Here is a 22,932-nt window from a genome sequence, read left to right as displayed (position 1 = left end):
CCCGCCCTTGCACCGTTAGGTTCGCGATGCAGAACCCTTTGATCTCTACGGAATGGGATCCCGCTGCCAGGAAAATCTTTTGGGTGCTCGAACGAATGGAAAGAAAACAGCGTCTTACCATAACCGGGTGGATAAAACGTTCCGTGCTCCCAGAGTCGATCAGGCATGGCGTCTCGTACCCGTTGACCAGCACCGTTGTTGTTGCCGTTTGGAGCGTCCAGGGCCGCGATTGGTCCAGGGTCACCGAAGCAAGTCGTGGTTGTTGCATCGCGGCGTTTTCTTCAGACCCCGTGGAGCCGTCTATGCTGGGGTCCTTGGCTATCAGCCAAGATGGCGTCCATGGATCGCACGTGGTCAGGGGTGGACAAAATGGCGGCGCCCATCCTCCCCGCCTGGTGTCCGGGACCCAAAATGGCGGCGCCCGCGGGCCGCACATGGATCGCTGGGGGGGTTGAGTCTGCTGTCCCCGTTCTCCCCCGGAGATTGCGGCGACCCCCCGGGACTGGCACACCGCTGAGTAATGCCCCTTTTTGCTGCAGCTCTTACAAATAGCTGAGCGGGCCGGGCAGCGCTGCCGGGGTGTTTCGCCTGCCCGCAAAAATAGCAGCGGGGGCCACCAGGATGGTCTGGTACTCTAGCCGCGCAGGCTTGCGGGGGTGTGGGGGAGTGCCGGGGAGTTGGTCGCAACGGGGGTCCACGGAGCCCAAGGGGCTGCCGCGCGGTTGGGGCCGTAGGCGCGGGCATTTTGTGAGGCCACGTCGAGGGAGGCTGCAAGGGCCCGTGCCTCTGTGAGTCCTAACGAGTCTCTCTCCAACAGTCTTTGGCGGATTTGAGAAGAAGTCATACCTGCCACAAAAGCATCCCTGATTAGGAGCTCCGTGTCCTCGTTCGCGCTCACCGACGGGCAGTTGCATTTCCTTCCCAATATCAACAGTGCGCTGTAGAACCCGTCTAGCGATTCTCCGGGGATTTGCCGTCTCGTCGCGAGTTGGTGGCGTGCGTAGACCTGGTTTATGGGCCGAATGTAGACTCCTTTCAGCATGGTGAGCGCCGTCGGGAAATCCTCCACGTCTTCGATGAGCGTGTAGATCTCCGGGCTCACCCTGGAATGCAGGACCTGCATTTTCTGATCTTCCGTGGTCCGGCCGGGGGCCATTCGAAGGTAACCTTTGAAACATGCTAGCCAGTGTTTAGACACGGCCGCCGAGTTTGCTGCTTGGGGGCTGATTCGCAGACAATCCGGGGCGATCCAGAGCTCCATAGTCTTTTTAAGTCTGCTTAATAAATTGTAGCGCAACAATTACTCACTCAAGTTGAGAAGTGATGAAGTCAATCGAGGCTTTATTAAGCAAGACTTGTTCCCCAGCAGCTCAGTTACAGAATGCGGCTGCTGGGAGAACCCGGGCTCTTATACTCCGCCTTTCTGGGCGGAGCCAGCAGGCGGCAGATTCAACCAGGACCCAGTGCCTGTCTGCCAATAGCCTCTCGGCTTCACAGGTACCGTACTATCCCTAATACATACCACCACATATGGTTACACTTTTTTTTTTACAAAGGTGAAGAATTGGAGCTTCTCACTTACCCTGAACATTCCACCGCCAGTGACGTACCCCTGAATTATAGATACTGTTGGGTATGCAACATTTCCCTATGAAGTAGCTGTGAGACACAGTCACTGTTGTCAATTTGCGCACAGCAAGCTCCCACAAAACAGAATTGCAATAATTGCCAGATTGTCTGTTTTGAGACGTTTATTATGGGGTAAAAATTGACCAAAACATCAGAGATAATCCCTCTTCTCTTTTTCAACATAGTGCCATGGAGCAGGTTACATTCACAAGCCGTCAAACAGGGTCTCGATTTAACGTCTCTTCCAAAAAGACACCTCACCTCCGACGGTGTCGGCTGAGCTTTTTGCGCTCAAGGCCTGGAGTGGGACTTGAACCCACAATCGTCTGAGTCTGAAGCAAGAGAGCCTGCTGCCCACTGAGCCCCAGCAGGCTCCCAACAAACAGGGACGATAAGGACAAGATATCTGTTTTCATTTTATGATATTGGTTGAGGCAAAATATTGGCCACGATACCAAAGAGGACCCGCCTGCTCTTCTTTGAAATGGTGCCATGAGATCTTGCAAGAGGGGAGGCCAGTCCTCGGGTTAATTACTTTGTCAGAATAACCTGATTTAAGAGGTGAGAAACTCTCATCACCAAACTGTAGCCAAGACCCATAAAAGTAGGTGACTTTGACAAAAGTTGAGCTTTCACCAGTAAATATTTATAACAAGGGGGCTTAGCATATTACGCACACATGGTCTCCTCCTTTCTTCTGAAAGTCTAAATTAAATGTATGTAAACATAAAAAGCCAGCAACATCATTTCCTTGTGACCTCTCCAAGACTTTGCCATGAACAAACTTCAATGGCTTCATGATTTCAGCAAAACAAGTCATGAAAGTAACCACTTTTTCAAATCGTGTTTTGTTATTTCTTGCAAATATCCTTTCGCATTGAAACACTCCTGGCCTCTTCACCTTCCGTGAACCTGAGGCCCTCCAAAACTCTGCTGCCCGTGTCCTCGCTCGCACACGTCCCAGCCACTCATCAACGCAGTGCTCACTGATCCACAGAGGGGTTCAATTAAGCAACACGTAGATTTTTAAATTCTCACCCTTGCATTCAAATCCCTCCCTATCTCTGCAGCCTCCTCCAGCCCTACAACCCTTTGAGGTCACTACACTCGCTAATTCTGATACCCGGGGTTCCCTCACCATCAGTGGCCGTGCCTTCAACTTCCTGAACCCTCGATTGATTCCAGAGATGAGGGGTTTGTCTTATGAAGAAAGATTGAGCAGTTTAGGCCGATACTCTCTCGAGTTGAGAAGAATGAGTGGGTTAGCCCTGCTGCCCCAAGGCAGGTTCGATCCCGGCTCTGGGTCACTGTCCGTGTGGAGTTTGCACATTCTACCCGTGTTTGCGTGGGTTTCGCCCCCACAACCCAAAGATGTGCAGGGTAGGTGGATTGGCCACGCTAAATTGTCCCTTAATTGGAAAAAATGAATTGGGTACTCTAAATTTACAAAAAAAAAGAATGAGGGGAGATCTAATTGAGGTACATAAGGCGATAAAATGTATTGCCGAAGTAGACGTCGAGCGAATGCTTCCTCTTGTGGGGCAATCTAAAAGGAGAGGTCATGGTTTTGTGGACAGGTCATGGTTTTGTGGAGAGGTCATGGTTGTGGAGAGGTCATGGTTGTGGAGAGGTCATGGTTGTGGAGAGGTCATGGTTTTAGTATAGGTTGTGGAGAGGTCATGGTTTTAGGATAGGTTGTGGAGAGGTCATGGTTCTGTGGATAGGTCATGGTTGTGGAGAGGTCATGGTTTTAGTATAGGTTGTGGAGAGGTCATGGTTTTAGGATCGGTTGTGGAGAGGTCATGGTTTTAGGATAGGTTGTGGAGAGGTCATGGTTCTGTGGATAGGTCATGGTTGTGGAGAGGGCATGGTTTTAGGATAGGTTGTGGAGAGGTCATGGTTTTAGGATCGGTTGTGGTAGATTTAGGACAGAGATGAGGAGAAATGACTTCTCCAAATGGGTCGTGAATCTGTGGAATTCAGTGCCCCAGAGTGCAGTGAATGCCGGGATATTAAGTAAATTTAAGGAGGAGGTTGACAGATTTTGTAATTAGTAATGGGTTAAAAGGTTAGCGAGAAAGGCCAGGAAAATGGAGTTGAGGCGGAGATGAAATCAGCCATGACCATATTGAATGACGGAGCGGGCTCGAGAGGTTTAATTGCCCACTCCTGCTCCTAGTTCTTATGCTCTTAAACTCTGGAATTCCCTTCTGCCTCTCTCTCCTCCTTTAAGATGCTCCTTAGAACCTATCTCAGTGAATAGCATTTGGTTACCTGTCCTAATATCTCATAGAATCATAGAATTTACAGTGCAGAAGAAGACCATTCGGCCCATCGCGCCTGCCCCGGCCCTGGGAAAGAGCACCCTACTTAAGCCACGTCTCCACCCTATCCCCGTAACCCCACCTAACCATTTAGACACTAAGGGGCAATCTAGCAAGGCCAATCCACCTAACCCGCACATCTTTGCACTGAGAGAGGAAACCGGAGCACCCGGAGGAAACCCACGCACACACTGGGAGGATGTGCAGACTCCACACAGACAGTCACCCAAAGCCGGAATCGAACCTGGGATCCTGGAGCTGTGAGCAGCAGTGCTAACCACTGTGCCGCCCCCCAATGTGGTTTAGTGCCAAATTACAATCGTAATGTTCCTGTGCTCCTTGAGGTGTTCCATTAATGGTGCTTTATTACCGCTGTTGTGTTGGAAAGTCTTACAACACCAGCCACATATAACAGACGGCCAAGAGAAAACACGCTCATGACGTATAAACCTCCAAACCACAAGTGCTCCATCCTACTGGGGATTTCAAACAGGGAAGGAGCTAAACAGACATCATTCAGCAATGTTTGTGACCACAGGTAATCTTTAACCCTCACCCCAGCTTGACGGAAGTGTCAACATTCTACCAAATTCCCACCATTAGGAAGGGGGACACACATCACTGGAAACGACCTAAAGGAAGATCTCCCAGTTTTGATTTGATTTGGTCCCAAGAATTTTGCAACATCTACGGGTACTGCATTCTCCTTAAATCAAATCAGCCTGGAAACCTTTTGCCAAGCAGAACGAAAAGAACTGAATTGATAACGCGACTACAATCAAAAGCTGCAACTCTGAATTAGTGTTCAGCTGTGTGTGTATCGGCTGTGGCCATTTGGTCTTGCTGCTGGAAATAGCAACAAACCATGTACAGGTTGTCATACATCAATGTGCTGATTCAGGAAAAGGGTTCTCTCGACATTGTCTTGTGGTTCCCAATCACACTTCTAAATTTGAATACCAGAGCATCACCAAATGTATATCTCCGATCACACTCTGCGCTGTGGACTGATCCACTGTTCAGCCCATACACAGACTGTCGTGCAGTAAGGAGTGACGTGGCACTCTGGATACTTCTGTATAACATTCGCATGAACATATAGGGCGAAATTCTCTGGTATCGGTGCGATGTCCGCCGACCGGTGCCAAAAACGGCGCAAATCAGTCGGGCATCGTGCCGTCCCAAAGGTGCGGAATCCTCCGCATCTTGGGGGGCCGAGCCCTAACCTTGAGGGGCTAGGCCCACGCCGGACTGATTTCCGCCCCGCCAGCTGCCGGAAAAGGCCTTTGGTGCCCCGCCAGCTGGCGCGGAAATGACATTGCCGGGCGGCGCATGCGCGGGAGCGTTAGCGGCCCCTCACGGCATCCCCGCGCATGCGCTGTGGAGGAAGTCTCTTCCACCTCCGCCATGGTGGAGACCGCGGCGAAGGCGGAATGAAAAGAGTGCCCCCACAGCACAGGCCCGCCCGCGGATCGGTGGGCCCCGATTGCGGGCCAGGCCAGATCGCCCCGCGCCCCCCACCCCCAGGACCCCGGAGCCCGCCCGCGCCGCCTTGTCCCGCGGTAAGAGAGGTGGTTTAATCCACGCCGGCGGGACAGGCATCCTAGCAGCGGGACTTCGGCCCATCCGGGCCGGAGAATTGCGGGCGGGGGGGGGGGGGGGGGACGCCAACCGGAGCGGCGCGGTTCCCGCCCCCGCCGAATCTCCGGTGCTGGAGAATTCGGCAACCGGCGGGGCGGGATTCACGCCAGCCCCCAGCGATTCTCCGACCCGGCGGGGGGTCGGAGAATCTCGCCCATAGTTCCTAAATCATATTGGAAGAATATAAGACTCAGCGTTTAATAGACTTCAGTGTTTAGTTAGAGCGAATAATAATCTTTTTATTGTCACAAGTAGGCTTACATTAACACTGCAATGAAGTTACTGTGAAAAGCCCCAAGTCGCCACACTCCGGCGCCTGTTCGGGTACACGGAGGGAGAATTCAGAATTCTCAGCTGGTACGGGAACTGAACCCATGCTGGCCTTGTTCTGCATTATAAAACAGCTGTCTAGCCCCGTGAGCTAAACCAGCCCTTGCAGTCAGATCATAGGGCAGCACGGTGACGCAGCGGTTAGCACTGCTACCCACGGCGTCGAGGACCAGAGTTCGATCCCGGCCCAGGGTCCGTGTGGAGTTTGCACATTCTCCCCGTGTCTGCGTGGGTCTCACCCCCACAACCCAAAGATGTGCAGGTTAGGTGGATTGGCCACACTAAATTGCCCCTTAATTGGAAAATAAGAATTGGGTAGTTTAACTTTATAAAAGAAAATACAGCAGCTGCTGAACAAAGACACAGCTGGAGGTCATTCGGCCCCTCAAGCATGATTGGTCTGTCATTCAATCAGATCATGACTGATCTGCATCTTAACTCCATTTACTTTGCTTGGTTCTGAAACTCTTTAGTACCCTGATTGAACAATCGATGAATCCCAGTTTGGAAATGTTCAATTGACCCCCACCAACTTCTGGGGAGGTGGTGGTTAGAATTCCAGATTTCCACTCCCCCTCTGTGTGAGGAACTGCTTCCTGACATCACTCCAGAACAACCTGGCTCCAATTTTAGGGATTTGCCCCCTTGCTCTAGACTCCCCCTTGAGGACATAAATCGATCTTCTCTATCAAATCCCTTAGTCATCTGAAACACCTCCATTTGATCACCCTTAATTTTCTATACTTAAGCGAGTTTGAGGTTAGCCTATGTAACTGCGCCCTCAGAATGTATCCTTTTAGCAACAGTATCATTCTCTCCAATATAACCTTTCTGAGGTGCACTGCCCAGAACTGAACACAGTACTCTCCTGAAACAAAAATGATAAAGCACTTGAAACATTACTAGTCTAAAACGATAGTTAATTACTCACCTGGAAATCATCATTAGGAAAGAGCAGCATGTCACGTATAGGATCACTGATGATTTGTGCTTTCTTCTGTAATAAGACATTCTCGTAGTCTATTGGTTCAATATCCTTTGGTTTAGCCTAAAAAGAAATCACAAAAATAAAATTGAGATCCAATGGTTTAACAGTGCTCACACTGAGAAAGTGCTGAGTATTTAGTATCCAAACTACTGTTATTATTGGTCAACACTACAATCCTGCATGGGGGATTGGCAACAGTGCGCTTGCTGGAGATTCCAGCACCAATAATCTAATACTGACCCAGCCAAGATTACCACTCGAGACATGACGGCTATGTGTTTCAGCTGAACCACAGCCCAGACTAACGGCACAGATGGTGAAGGGTACCAGTTGCAGACGTGAATATATTTGACGACGAGACTGATTGACGTAACCTCGCATGGAAAAAAAAAGTGCAGAAGAGAACACCGGCTGATTTGGTGGATTAAACCTTGATCATAATTTTTCAACTATCATTTCAACAGTTTTTGTTTGTATTATGCAGTTGATTTGCAGGTAAGGTGGAATGGGCATGATCAATGCGTGGGGGTTACGGGGATAGGGTGGGGGAGTGGGCCTCAGTAGAACGCTCTTTCAGTCGGTCAGTGCAGACCTGATGTGCTGAATGGCCTCCTTTTGACTGTAGGGGTGCTACGAATTCTATAAAGCACCTTTAACATAATGAAGCACCCCATGGCAATTTGAACGAGATGGGCACTATATAAAGGTTACATTCCAACAGAAATTTGTTTTTAAAATGTATTTGTTCATGGGATGTGGGCGTCGCTGGCTAGGCCAGCATTAATTACCCACACCTAAATGCCCTTGCGAAGGTGGTGGGGGGTTGCCTCATTGAACTTCCACAGTCCATGTGCTGTAGGAACACCCAAAGTGCTGTTAGTGAGGGAGCTCCAGGGTTCGCACGGTAGTACAGTGGTTAGCACTGTTCCTTCACGGCGCCAGGGTCCCAAGTTCGATTCCCGGCTTGGGTCACTGTCTGTGCGGAGTCTTCACGTTCTCCCCGTGTCTGCGTGGGTTTCCTCCGGGTGCTCCGGTTTCCTTCCACAAGTCCCGAAATATGTGCTTGTTAGGTGAAATGGACATTCTGAATTCTCCCTCTGTGTACCCGAACAGGCGGCGGAGTATGGCGACTAGGGGCTTTGCACAGTAACTTCATTGCAGTGTTGATGTAAGCCTACTTGCGACACGAATAAAGATTATTATTATTAATATAGAGCCTTTCAAGGCTACAGGTTGTTTCAAACTGTTGTCCAACCACTTAAGTTTGTTTTGAAGTACAGTCACTGTAGTAATGTCAGGAAACACAGCAGCCAATCTGCGTACGACAAGAAATTTGATGATGACCAGATCTGTTTGAAAGGTATAGGTTCCTGGGATAACTCCTAGGTGAATCTCCTCTTATGCAGGAGGAAGACAGGGCCTTGGTAAATGTTTCATCCAAATGACTGCACCCCTGACCCTGCGGCACTCCATCAGTGCTGTACTGGACAAGACAGCCTTGATTATTATGCTCAAGCTGTGGACTGGCACTTGATCCCAAAACTTTGTGATTCAGAGTGTTATCCACAGAGCCACGATTGGCACAAGTCGAACAGAAGTTAATCACCGAGTACGGTTTGAACCAAATTCTCACTGGGGAAAAAGTGCTGAGTGGCCTTCCTGAACCGCCGCAGTCCAGATTTTGATGACATTTTCTCCCAAACACCCTCCAAAGATCTTCCAATAATATACATCTTTACGATTATCTTATGCTCATTTTCACTCAGTCACATATCGGCATCTGTTAATTGCAGACTTAAGGAGAATGGAAATGATCAGTCGGGCAGAAAAAAGTAACAAATGATGGGGAGAGCAAACAAAGAAATTTGATGGTCGCAATTAGGGAACGAGAGAGCGAGAGGGAGAGAGAGAGAGTGAGAAAGTCCGGGTGGGGCACAACTCGAACAGGAAGCAGGTTTGTGAGAGACACTTGAGAGGAGAGATTTCAAGGAAAAAGAGGAAGTGAGAGATTATCAAAGCTGGATGGCGTTAAAATTGACGGATGTTATCTGGAGCACCGCAGCAGTCCATTCGGCCCGTTGATCCTGCTGCACCATTCAATTAGATCATGCTGATCATCTGCCTCCACTTTCCTGCCTTATCCTCATAATCCCTTGATGTCATTAGTATCTAAAAGCTATCGATTTCCGTTTTGAATATGCTCAATGATGGAGCTTTCAAAGACCTCTGGGATAGAAAATTCCAAAGATTCACCCCCCACTCTGAGCGAAGAAATTATTCCTCATCCGTTTTTAATGCCCCTTATTCCGATGTTTCTAGGCTCAGCCGCCAGAGAAACATCCTATCCATATCGAGTCCTGTAAGAATGTTGTATGTTCCAGTGAGGTCACCGCTCATTCTTCTAAACCCTAGAGAATACAGACCCGGTTTCCTCAATCACTCCTCATACGACAATCCCACCATCCCAGGCATTAGTCTGGCGAACCTCCATTTCACTCCCTCGATGACAAGAATATCCTTCCTTTGATAAGGAGACCAAAACTGAACACAATGCTCCAGGTGCGGTCTCACCCAGGCTCCATACAACTTTACTCCTGGACTCAAATCCCCTTGTGGTGAAGGCCAACGTACCATTTGTCTTTCTAAATTGTTTGCTTCACCTGCATATTAGCTTTTAGTGACTCATGGACAAAGACACCTGTATCCCTTTGGCCTCAACACTCCCCAATCTCTCACCATGTGAGAAATATTCTGCCTTTCTGTTTTTCATATCAAAGTGGGGAGCTTCACACTTATTCACATTATGTTACCTTAGCCACGTGCTTGGCGAGTGAAGACTGCCACAAAATAGAGAGACATGAACAGACTACTTTGACCTGCCTTCGAATAGAACACACATGACATGCACAAAATGACACAGGGACACGCACAAAAACACACACCCACGCGCAAAAAGACACACGGACACGCGCAAAAAGACACGGACACGCACAAAAAGACACAAGGACACGCACAAAAAGACACAAGGACACGCACAAGGACACGCGCAAAAAGACACAAAGACACGGGCAAAAAGACACAAGGACACGCGCAAAAAGACACATGGACATACGCAAAAAGACACGGACGCGCTCAAAAGGACACAAGGAATCGCACAAAAAGACACACAGACACATGCAAAAAGACACACGGAGACAAGCAAAAAGACACACGGACACATGCAAAAAGACACACGGACACATGCAAAAAGACACACGGACACATGCAAAAAGACACACGGAGACAAGCAAAAAGACACACAGACACATGCAAAAAGACACACGGAGACAAGCAAAAAGACACACGGACACATGCAAAAAGACACACGGACACATGCAAAAAGACACGGACACATGCAAAAAGACACACGGAGACAAGCAAAAAGACACACGGACACATGCAAAAAGACACACGGACACATGCAAAAAGACACGGACACATGCAAAAAGACACACGGACACATGCAAAAAGACACACGGACACATGCAAAAAGACACACGGACACATGCAAAAAGACACGGACACATGCAAAAAGACACACGGACACATGCAAAAAGACACACGGACACGCGCAAAAAGACACAGACACGTGCAAAAAGACACGGACACATGCAAAAAGATACACTGACACGAAGAAAAAGACACACGGACTCGTGCAAAAAGACACACGGACTCGTGCAAAAAGACACACTGACACGCACAAAAAGGCACACGGACACACACAAAAAGACATACAAGTGCTTGCACACACAGGCGGGCGCACACTGAAACACACACAAGCACGCACAGACAAATACCTGCAGGAAAGCAGCATTCTGCAATTTGTAATGGAGCAAAAGTATCAGACAGTGATTTGTCAGAATGCAGCAATGTCAAACTAACTTAGCTGTCTGAATGTGGAGCTTCCAGTTTGACACAGCTACAGCAAGACCACACAGCTTGACCCAGTAAAACTGAACCAGTGAGATTATACAAACTAGCGCCAGGGTTTTCTGCTTCAGTGCAAGGAGCCAGTGATCTCCTGCCCACTCATTGTCGATAGTCATCAGTGAAGCAATAATCCCCGGCCGGGTTCTTCGTAAGAGGACTATGCAAACTAGATGAGACCATTCAGCCCCTCCAGGCTGTTGCCATTCAATGAGACAACGGCTGACCTGGGACTGAACCCGACATTCCCTCTTTGCTCCGTGTCTCTCAATGCCTTCGATGATATTTTCATCAACCAATCTCAGATTTAAAATCAAAACAGAAAATGCTGGAAACTGTCAGCAGTACATGTGGAGTCCAATATGACTTCCTCAGCTCTTTCCCCCAAAACAAGAATAATATTCAACTCAAAACATTAACTGTTTCTCTTTCCCCCGATGCTGCTGCTTCACGGCGCCGAGGACCCGGGTTCGATCCCGGCCCCGGGTCACTCTCCGTGTGGAGTTTGCACATTCTCCCTGTTCCTGTGTGGGTCTCGCCTCCACAGCCCAAAATAAACGTGCGAGATTGGCCACGCTAAATTGTCCCTTAATTGGGAAAAAAGAATTGGGTACTCTAAATTTATATTGTAAACAAAATGCCCTATAAACTTCAATCAAATCTCCCCTCAACGGCCTGCCTCAGTGCAGCGGCAGAGATCAAAATGGTTACAACGATTGTTTATCAATAGATTTGAAGCGGATACAGAATGCTGTTGACTCCAAAACGTCATGTGTTAAGATCATCATTGCGAACAATAGATGGGTGTGGGTCTGTTCACATTTGACTGCCCCATTTCCTATTTCTGCCTCAGGGACTTCCATCTGCACAATGTAGCTGAGGTAATATCAAGCTCAAAGCCAGAGCCAATCGCCACCCGAATGACACAACGTTCAAAAGCGAGTCAGGATTTCACATTTTGCAACACTGAAACAAACCATTCTGTTCCAAGAGCCTGCTCATTGTCCAGGGCAAGGACAACAGTTGTCTCTCACAAGACCGTTAAGGTAGCTTAGCGGTAATCAGATTTAAAACTGTCCTGAAATGTGAAAACTCGCACATTCCTGTTAAGAAACATAGTCGAGAGAGAATGTTTCAGCTTTGTACAAATAGTCGACAAGAGGAAGTTTTAAAAATGGCAGTCTTTTTTTTTAAATTTGGAGTACCCAATTAATTTTTTTCGCCCAATTAAGGGGCAATTTAGAATGGCCAATCCACCTAACCTGCACATCTTTGGGTTGTGGGGGTGAGACCCACGCAGACACGGGGAGAATGTGCAAACTCCACACGGACAGTGACCCGGGGCCGGGATCGAACCCGGGCCCTCGGTGCCGTGAGGCAGCAGTGCTAACCACTGCGCCACCGTGCCGTCCATCAATCATGGCAAAGTGGTTATAGAATCGTTCATGTTTGAATTCACAGCAATGAAATCGCGCCTGTCGCAGGATCAATAAGTACGCGCGATACAATAAAAATAAAATACTGCGGATGCTGGAAATCAGAAACAAAAAGAGAAAATGCTGGACAAGTTCGGGGGTTTGGCAGCATCTGCGGAGAGAGAAACTGTGTCAACATTTTGAGTCCTGTGAGTCTTCTTCAGAGCTCAGAGTCAGAGAGACCGGAAACATTGGCGGGATTTACCGGCTGTTCGTAGTCCGGCCCCACTAACAACGCGCGGCTTTCCCGGCGATGAGGGGTGCAGCCAATGGTCAGTCCTGTTGACAACGGCCGGACCAGGAAATCCAGCTGGCGGGCGGCCTCCTCCGCCAAAAAACACACAGCGGGCTGCCCAGCAAACCCCGTCCCCTAACTCTTGTTGTCTCTCCACGGAGGCCAGCAAACCCCGCTGAACATTGTCACCATTTCCTGTTTCAATTTTATTCTATGTTATATATTAGTGCACAGAATTATGTGCTTGCTTGCCTGTTAATGGTGTACCTTTCATGAACAAGAAATCTGGGCAGTTTTCCACGCCGGTTTTTCAGGAATGTGGAGGAGGCAGAATTCCTCAATCAGTTGAAGATGTGAGCTTTCTCCCAAATATCAGCCTTCAGGAATTCTGGATTTTTGCAGAGTGGATTTATGAGACAGTGGTTTGTGCAATTTCATTAGCGGGTCATCAATTATGGAAGAAAAATACTTACTCCCCCGTTTTATGTCAAGAAGAATTTTGTCTGGAATTGCAGACGCTGTTCTAACGGGCAAAACTAAAACATTTACAAAAGATGTGGCCAATCAAACAAATCAAGATTACGAATCAGTTCTCAAATATATTTAATCAGAGGCATCAGTTTTGGCTTGCTAATATAAAATAACACAGGAAGAAGTCTTACAACACCAAGTTAAAGTCCAACAGGTTTATTTGGAATCACTAGCTTTCGAATCACCTGAGGAAGGAGCAGCGCTCCGAAAGCTAGTGACATCGAAACAAACCTGTTGGACTTTAACCTGGTGTTGTAAGACTTCGTACTGTGCTCACCCCAGTCCAACGCCGGCATCTCCACATCATGGCTACCTAAAATAACACACACACATGTGCGCGCACACTGACACCCACACTCACACATGTAACTTTTACCATTTAAATGAAAAGTTCCACCATAATTTCTGGGGGTAAATATGAAACTGAAGAGTATATTCAGAATTATCATAAACGCGATCCAATGAATGGATTTTACAGGAAGTCAAACTACAAAATAGAAACTTGGCTTTATATCGCACCTTTAACAACAGGAAAAACTTATATTTATTATTTTATAATGTTATATTTTTTGTTTCCTACATTAAAACTGTGGCGACACTTCCAAAGTACTTAATTCGCTGTAAAGTGCTTCAAGGTGTTCAGCGATTGTGAAAGATGTTACAGAAATAAACATCAGTCGGTTTATTTTACCACGTAAAAAGGTGCCTCACAGGAGCACTGTAAAAGATAGGACACTGACCAGAGTAAGGGGACACCAGGGCAGATGACTGAAAACTTGGTCAGAGAGGTAGGTTTCAAGGAGTGTTTAAAAGGCAAGAGGGAGTGGTAGAGAGGGGGAGGGGACCCATGATATCAGGTTCGAGCAGCTGAAGACACAGTCACTCACAGAGGAACAATTGAAATTGGGGGTTGCGCAAGTGGCCAGAATTAGAGGAACACAGAGATATCAGAGGGTTTTAAGGCATTTCACAGGAACATTATCAAAGAAAACTGGACATCGAGGAATATCAATATTAGGACAAGTGGCCAAAACTTGCTCAAAGAGGTAGGTTTTTGTTGCACATTTTAGAAGAAGAGACAGCAGTAGAGAGATTAGAGGCTTGGGCGAGACAACTGAAGACAGAGCCGCCAACGGTGATGAAAAGCAATGAAATTTGGGGGGTGCGCAGGATTGGAGGAACGCAGAAATCCCGGGGGATTGTGAGGCTGGAGAGTTCCAGGGATAGGGAGGGGTGAGGCATTGAGTGACTTGAAAATAAGGATGAGAAAGTTAAAATCAAAACATTCCTTGACCTGGGGCTAATACAGGTCAGTGAGCACAGGGGTGATGGGCGAATGGGACTTGATGTGAATTAGGACATGGGCAATCGAGTTTTGCATGACCTCAAGTTTGCAGAGGGCAGAGTGTGGGAGACCAATCAGGAGTGTGTTGGAACCGTTAGGTGTAGAGGTGATGACGGCATGGCTGGGACTTACAGGAGGAGAGACATTGAACATGTTGAAGGTGGAAGAGGGAGGTCTTTCTGATGAACAGGATGTGGCCAGGAGCTTCGGTCAACGCAGACACCTTGGCTGAAGATAAACCTCAGGCTTTGCTCTTCCCCAGGTTTAGGTATTATGGATTATCTGAGGTTGGATCTTGGACAAGCATCCTGATTAGCGAGACTAGAGGCGGTGGAAGTAGAGAGACAGGGCTAATTGTCACCAGTGTAAATGAGGAATCAGATTCCCTGTCTAGGTTATCGCCAAGAGGCAGCTGGTAGAGGAGGAGGAGGAGGGAACGATGGATCTTTGAGGGATTCCCAAGGTGACAGTGCAGAGTTGGAAAAGGGAGCCATTGATAGAGATTCTTTGGCTGCTATCAGACAGTTATGCGTTGAACCAAGCTCGGACAGTCGCACCAAACCCAGTTATAGAGGAGGTCACTGAGAGAGGAAACATCATCCAAAATCAACCATCATATTCATTTTAAAGGGGACAAAAAAAATGGAGCAGCAGGAAGTGACAGAAATAAAGCAGGAAGTGATGGAAATAAAGTAATAATCTGCAATAATGTATCAACTTTCACTCCTTGAGGTGTTAATTCCAAGCCAATGAGTGGCTTTGTAAATGTAGTCAGTGTGAGGTTAAGGAGGTGAGTGGCCAGTGGCTGGATTCTCTGCCCCGCCCCGCCCCGCCGCAACCCGCCGGCGGGATTCTCTGTTACGCCGGCTGGTCCATAGGGCTTCCCATTGTGGTGCAGCCCCACGCCGTCGGGAAACCCGCGGGCTGCTGTCAAAACGGATCATCCCACCGGCGGAGAATCCAGCCCCAGGTGTTTTAACACGGTCGAATGACGGTGGTATGTGGCGCAGTGGTTAGCATTTGGACTGCGGCGCTGAGGACACTTTCGAATCCCGGCCGTGGGTCACTGTCCGTGTGGAGTTTGCACATTCTCCCCATATCTGCGTGGGTTTCACCCCCACAACCCAAAGATGTGATTAGGTGGATTGACCACGCTAAATTGCCCCTTAATTGGAAAAGAAAAATAATTTTTTTTAAACTCTCAATTGACAGATACACGATGCTGGAACAGAAGAACATGCCTACCATATGGAGGTCAGGTATAATGCCACATTAAATATATACAGTGAATAAGCACCTCAGAGTGCAACATGATCTATGTGGACAACTTAAATACATTTGCACCAGTTGTAATGACCATTTTGAAAAGTCTGCAATGTTTCTTTGACTCAAAGAGTAATATGATGTATGTAGAAAACCTGAGTATTATTGCACTTTGTGTGATGGCCACTATTATAACCTGCCCAGATCCTGTTGGCTGGGGACAACTGGTTCCCCTATGACTCGAGAAATATGGGGCGGGATTCTCCGCCCCGCCACGCCACATTTCTGCCCCAGCCGGTCAATGGGGTTTCCCATTGTGGGGCAGCCCCTCGCCGTCGGGAAGCCCCTGGGCGCTGGCAAAACGGAGCATCCCGCCGGCGGAGAATCCTGCCCATGAGCTCCCCAATGAGAGGGAGGGTGGGGCAATCGTTAGCAGTGCAGCTGTATAAATAGAGCTGATCAGTGTGGTACCGGCTAGAGAGGGAACCAGTAACGAACAACTGGCCCCGTGTACATATTCTTGTAAATAAAGTTACTTTCTGTTTGAATGTACAAACTCATGCTGGGTTCTGTGACCCTCACAACAGCCACGTTGAAATGTTTTTAATGTTCTTTCAGATATTTTACGAATAAAGTATATTTTTGCAAAGGAAAATCAGGTGCAATGCTTGTTGTCAGCTTGGAACAAAGAATAATACAGCACAGGAACAGGCCCTTCGGCCCTCTAATCCTGTCCTGGTCATGATACCCCCAAAGGATCCTGTATGTCGCTCTTGTACGGACCATGAATGGGATTCAGTTTGAATTTGAATTGGTTTTAGGAGCAAGCAACGTGATGGATGAGGGCGTGCCCTGTCCATTCTGCGCAGTGGCTTTGAAATTCTGAGAAAGGAATACTTTTTTTTTTACAATCTTACATTTCTGCTTCGGTATTCAGCTGAGGCCATGGTTTAATATTTGATCGGAAAAGCGGCACCGCTAGTAATGTAGCACTCCCTCTGAAAGGCAGCAGGCTGGCAATGTAGCACTCTCTCTGCAAGACAGCACACTGGCAATGTAGCACTCCCTCTGAAAGGCAGCAGGCTGGCAATGTAGCACTCCCTCTGAAAGGCAACAGGCTGGCAATGTACAGCATCAAAATGTCAGCTTGGATTTTGTCCTCGAATGGGGTTTAAACCCATCACCTTCTAGCGCAGGCCAGGAGTGAGGCACAGCCAACAGGGTTTAATATCCCCATTTTCGTAAATATCCAAGTTTAGCTACATCCGTATAGTCAGATTCCAATCGGAGAGGAAATTACAGTACAGAAAGGAACTACAAAAGCGACTGCTAGAGAGAATAAATGCAAAACTCAAGAAAGGGGGGAATAAAAAGCATTTTAAATCGACGGAAGACTATTAGGACCAGTACTTTTACAATGTGAAGCAATTATGCACAAATAGGGTTGGACACAACAAGAGATCTGTTATGAGATATGGTATTAAACCAAAAAGGAGTTTGAAAGTAAGTGTTACCATACAGGGGAATGAGTCACAAAGGCAATTATGTTCAACGTCCTCATTCAAAAAGGAAGGAACTAAATTCCTCCAAAAAAAATTAAAACAGTTACCAAATTTGGTTAAAATCTCGAGACGACTTAGCGTTAAATGGTCGTTGTTCAACGGGTTGATTCAATGAAGGGAGGGGATGAAAGAGAGGAGCTCCTGAACTTCAAGAAAGATGAAGAAACCTAATTGAAATGATTGGATGGGAGGCAGATTCCTTATAATAATAATAATAATCTTTATTTCACAAGTAGGCATACATTAACACTGCATTGAAGTTACTGTGAAAATCCCCTAGTCGCTGAACGCGTGGCGCCTGTTCGGGTACACAGAGGGAAAATTCAGAATGTCCAAATTACCGATAAGCACGTCTTTCCGGACTTGTGGGAGGAAACCGGAGCACCCGGAAGAAATCCACACAGACACGGGGAGAACGTGCAGACTCCGCACAGACAGTGACCCAAGCTGGGAATCGAACCTGGAACCCTGGAGCTGTGAAGCAACAGTGCTAACCACTGCGCTACCGTGCTGCCCTATCATACAGTGAGTTAACGATGGCGCAGTGGTTAGCACTGCTGCCTCATGGCGCTGTAGACCCAGGTTCGATCCCAGCCCCGGGTCACTGTCCGTGTGTGGAGTTTACACATTCTCCCCGTGTCTGCGTGGGTTTCGCCCCCACAACCCAAAGATGTGCAGGGCAGGTGGATTGACCACGTTAAATTGCCCCTTAATTGGCAATAATGAATTGGTTACTCTCAATTTATTTTTAAAAATGGAACAGTGATGTACAGGAACCTAACTCCCCGATTAAGGGGCAGCACGGTGGCGCAGTGGTTAGCCCTGCAGCCTCACGGCACCGAGGTCCCAGGTTCGATCCCGGCTCTGGGTCACTGTCCGTGTGGAGTTTGCACATTCTCCCCGTCTTTGTGTGGGTTTCACCCCCACAACCCAAAGATGTGCCGGGTAGGTGGATTGGCCACGCTAAATTACCCCTTAATTGGAAAAAATTAATTGGGTACTCTAAATTTATATTTTTAAAATTTTAATTTTAAAAACTCCCCGATTAACAAGAAGGGCAACAATAAGTTTTCAGTTATATTGCACCTTTAACATAGTAAAACACCACAAGGTGCTTCACAGGAATGTTATCAAACAAAATTTGATACTGAGCTACATAAGGAGATATTAGGACAAGAGAGGCGACAGAGAAGCAACTCCAGAGGCGCGGGCCCAGAAACTGGGGGCACACAAAGTGCCAGAATTGTCAGTGCACAGAAACATCAGAGGATTGTAAGGTTGGAGGAGGTTACCGAGATAGCCAAAGGGGCAAGACCTTGGAGAGAGGGATTTGAGAACAAAGACGAGAGAATGAAAAAATGGAGATGGTGCTTGACTGGGAGCCAATGTAGGCGAACAAGCATGGGGTGGTGATGGGCTGGGTGAACGAGATTTGGTGTGCGTTAGAATAAGCAAAAATGGGATACATAAATAAGCAGAACAGGAAAGAGAGATCAAGTCACCTTAAGGACAGGCTTGCCATGAAGCAGTACTGGAAAAACTTGCACGATTAGCATTTTGCTAAACGTGTCACAAAGAATGACGGTGAGATCCAGGTATTAGGTACTGATTGTTATTTTTATTCGTTGTTGGCTGGCCCAGCATTTATTGCTCATCCCGGAGGGCATTTAAGAGCCAACCACATTGCTGTGGGTCTGGAGTCACATGTAGACCAGACTGGGTAAGGACGACAGATTTCCTTCCCTAAAGGACATTAATTTTAATAACCTTTATTGTCACAAGTCGGCTTACATTAACACTGCAATGAAGTTACTGTGAAAAGCCCATAGTCGCCACATTCCGGTGCCTGTTCGGGTACACAGAGGAGAATTCAGAATGTTCAATTCACCGAACAGCGCGTCTTTTGGGACTTGTGGGAGGAAGCCGGAGCACCCGGAGGAAACCCACGCAGACATGGGAAGGACATGCAGACTCCGTACAGACAGTGACCCAAGTCGGGAATCAAACCTGGGACCCTGGTGCCGTGATGCCACAGTGGTAACCACTGTGTTACCGTGTTGCCATTAGTGAACCAGATGGGTTTTTACAACAATGGACAATGGTTTCGTGGTCACCGTTAGACTTTTAATTCCATATTTTTTTTATTGAATTCAAAATTCACCATCTGCCTTGGAACCCAGGTCCCCAGAGGATTGCCCTGGGCCTCTAGATTACTAGTCCAGCAAGAATACCCACTATGTCACCGCACTGCACAGCCCCCCCCCCAAAAAAAAAAAAACCCAGACAACAAGAAAAGCACACACTTCTGGACTGGCGAACTTTGAACTGGGAGTAGGGATGCTGATGTGGTAAATATGGAAATGCAAGAATCACACACAGTAAATCCCGAAAACTGAATTTGCGTCACATTATTGTCCGAGCCGCAAAACGCCCGCTCCAGCGGAATGCTGACAGCTGCCCGAGACTCAGTGCAAGAAGTCAAGAACTGTAAAATGACTGTAAGCGGTGAGACTCGGATAGATAGTCCCACCATACAGTATTCAGTATACAAGCACCCTGCCAAGAGACCATTGAAGCAAAATAAATAAAACCTCTGTAGTGAATTCATTCATCTGAATGAACCCATTTTTGGAGCAACATAATGGAGGGTAAATAGTGCAAAGCCCGAAAAAGCAAGTTTGAGTAAAGAAATGCACATTTTCGAAGACTGATGTCCTTTATGTGGCTGCCATTGCAGTATAAACCCACCGCGGTGATTTTATCAGCAGTATCCTTTCACAGTGCAAGCAGGTTTGTTCTGCTTACGGAACCTTAGGTTTAATTATGCAAGGTGCAGCGGTTTGCGGGGGGAATTCTCCCTATAAATGCTGAAGGGAAGGGTAGGGGGGGGGATTCTCTGACCTTCCCGCGGTACTTTTCCCGTGGCGGGAAGGCAGTGCGCCATCCACCGGGACCAGTCAAAGGGGTTTCACATTGCTCCCACCCACCCCGCGGGGAAACCCGGAGGATCCGAGAACTCCGGCCTAGGTGTCACTTTGGGGGGGGAAGGCTGGTGAGAATCCCGCCGGCTTGTCCGTTGGGGTTCGCATTTCAAACCACACACACATCAGGCATTTGTTTGGAGCCTGGGTTATTCTCGCTGAGTTCGCCCACACTTAGAGCTCTTTTGGAGTGGGGACCTCGATCTCCTGACAACCCTACTGCCTCCGCTCCCTCTACTCACTGGCAGAGAAGCCCCCACCCCCTCAAGTGACTGACAACCCGCTATGGGATCACCAAAGGCCTTTAGACACCATTCCCCCTTCCTTCATCAAGGCCCCCCCCCCCTTTTGCTGGATGTGCCTCTTCTCAGGCCCCACCCCTCAGCAGTGCCAAGGGGAGCCTTGTCTGCCCTGGCCCTGACCACACCGTAGAGTCAATACCCTCCCCCCCCCTCCCCCCCCCCCCCCAAGGCCTGTTCATCACATCTGGTCTCCGTCCATGTGTGAGACCATTAGTGATTCCTGTTGGCCTCAGGCTATGCTGGAGAATCCCAGAAGCCGGGAGACTCCGGCTTCAAATGGGATGAGCATATTTAAAATAGTTTAAAGACTCATTTAAATATGTAAGTCTGGTTCACGCCAGGCGAGTTCACGAACCAGACTGTGCGGGTGTCACGGGCCGGGAGAATCGCGCTCCGTTTGGCGCCTGGCACGAACCAGGGCTCTCTGCTGTTCTCCAGGGATAGCAAGAGGTGCACCGGGCGCAATTGGGGGGGGGGGGGGGTAAATCACACCCTATATTGGCATGTCTGCATCAGATGGGAATGTCAGAGGGCAGGATTTACCAATCTACCAATTCCGTTGTCATCGGGGTTTCCTGGTGACAGCACCCCTCTCCGCCGGGAAACCCGTACGCCGGCGTGGGACCGGAATTTCCCACCGGTGTGAACAGCCGGTCAATCCCTCCCAGAGCCAGGAGCAGTGGTTAGCACTGGGACTGCGGTGCTGAGGACCCGTGTGGAGTTTGCACATTCTCCCTGATGTGTTGGGTGTTCTGGATCACAAACAGGTCACCAACACTGGAAGTGGTGCAACTCTGTTTTATTATGAGGTTAACTATATTAACATACTCAAGTAACTGGTATATTAACATACTCAAGTAACCCCCATACTGTGGGTAAATGCAATACCAGCTTTAACTGTTGACCCTTGCCTAGTCCTAACCAGGTGATGCACTCAGCACATGGTGAATGTCTGTGTTGCAGGCTGTGAGCTCTGTGCTCCGAGCTGGCTGCTACTAGAATGAGCGGGAGCTCTCCTGTCCCCTGTCTTTATAGTGCGTGTGCTCTCACTGGTGATTGGCTGCGGTGTTGTGTATGCTGATTGGTCCCACTGCATGTCCATCAGTGTGTGTGTGTCTGCACCATGATATACTGGTGTATATTATGACACTCCCCATGTCTGCGTGGGTTTCACCCCCACAACCAACAATGTACAGGGTAGGTGGATTGGCCACGCTAAATTGCCCCTTAATTGGAAAAAAATAATAATTGGGTACTCTAAATTTATGAAACAAAATCCCGCCCAGAGTCTCTTTCTGTTGTAGAAATCAATCATTAACTCCCACCAGAAGATCATCAATTCAAGTCCCAGTCTCAAGAGGTTGAGCATCAAATTTAGGCCAACTCTGCCAGTGCAATACTGAGAGCGTGCTGCTCAGTCTTTCGGATGTGGAAAGATCTTCTGCATCCGGTTTAATGTCTCACCCAACTGTGGGAGGTTGTCAGCCACAATGGGTTTGGCTGAGGAGCCACTGACACTGTGGAAACATTCACACGGTGCACAGAGGCAGCGGAGGGTAAGAGGGCAAACTCCTGGATAGGCCCCTAAAGCACAAGAACTGAAGCACGTTCAGAGACCCTTCAGGAGAGATGTTTGGAAGAACTGGTTCATGCAAAGGGTGGGAGAGATTTGGCACTCTCTCCCACAAACAGCAGATGAAGCTGGAACAGTTGTTAATTTTAAATCTGAGATAGATTTTGTTAAGCAAGGATAGTAATGGAAATGGACCAAAGACAGATATATGGAGTTAGACCACAAATCAGCCATGATCTCATTAAATGGCAGGACAGGCTCGATGGACCACCATTTCGTCCTTCAGTCATCTTAAACACTCTTAATTCCAATTTTTAGTTGAAATATAATTTGCTAAAATGTTTTGAAGGTCATGAATCAGGAAATCAGGTGAGAGTATATATAAAGAGTATAGCGATTTTCAGTGGACAGTTTATATGTGTAGAGGCAAGGTTTCTGGTGCAACTGGTCAGGGAATATAGGCTAATTGAACAAACATTACTGTGATCCAACCAACAACAGTTAACAAGGCTCGGAATCAGGGCGGAATGCTGCGCAGTGGTTAGCACTGGGACTACGGCGCTGAGGACTGGGTTCGAATCCTGGCCCTGGGTCACGGTCCATGTGGAGTTTGCACATTCTCCCCGTGTCTGCATGGGTTTGACCCCCACAACCCAAAAATGTGCAGGGTAGGTGGATTGGCCACTTAATTGCCCCTTACATTGGAAATAAAAAATGAATTGGATACTTCAAATTTAAAAAAAATTTAAATCATGGAATCCCTACAGTGCAGAAGTAGGCCATTTGG

At 47.9% G+C, this 22,932-nt stretch overlaps 1 protein-coding gene across 15 annotated transcripts in view; it reads right to left on the bottom strand.

Moving 5' to 3' along the window:
- The window catches only part of LOC140391521 (dedicator of cytokinesis protein 9-like), a 407,496-nt gene that overhangs the window by 259,931 nt on the left and 124,633 nt on the right, over nucleotides 1-22,932 (bottom strand). For all 15 annotated transcript variants that reach the window (XM_072476084.1, XM_072476085.1, XM_072476095.1 and 12 more), the window contains exon 2: nucleotides 6,856-6,972. In XM_072476084.1, the coding sequence (XP_072332185.1) occupies nucleotides 6,856-6,972 (117 nt within the window). The remainder of the gene's footprint in view (nucleotides 1-6,855; nucleotides 6,973-22,932) is intronic.

This window comes from Scyliorhinus torazame, chromosome 15, assembly GCF_047496885.1.
Source record: "Scyliorhinus torazame isolate Kashiwa2021f chromosome 15, sScyTor2.1, whole genome shotgun sequence".
NCBI lineage: Eukaryota > Metazoa > Chordata > Chondrichthyes > Carcharhiniformes > Scyliorhinidae > Scyliorhinus > Scyliorhinus torazame.
Note: the sequence above shows the minus strand (reverse complement) of the source record. Positions and strands in the feature narration are given on the sequence as shown.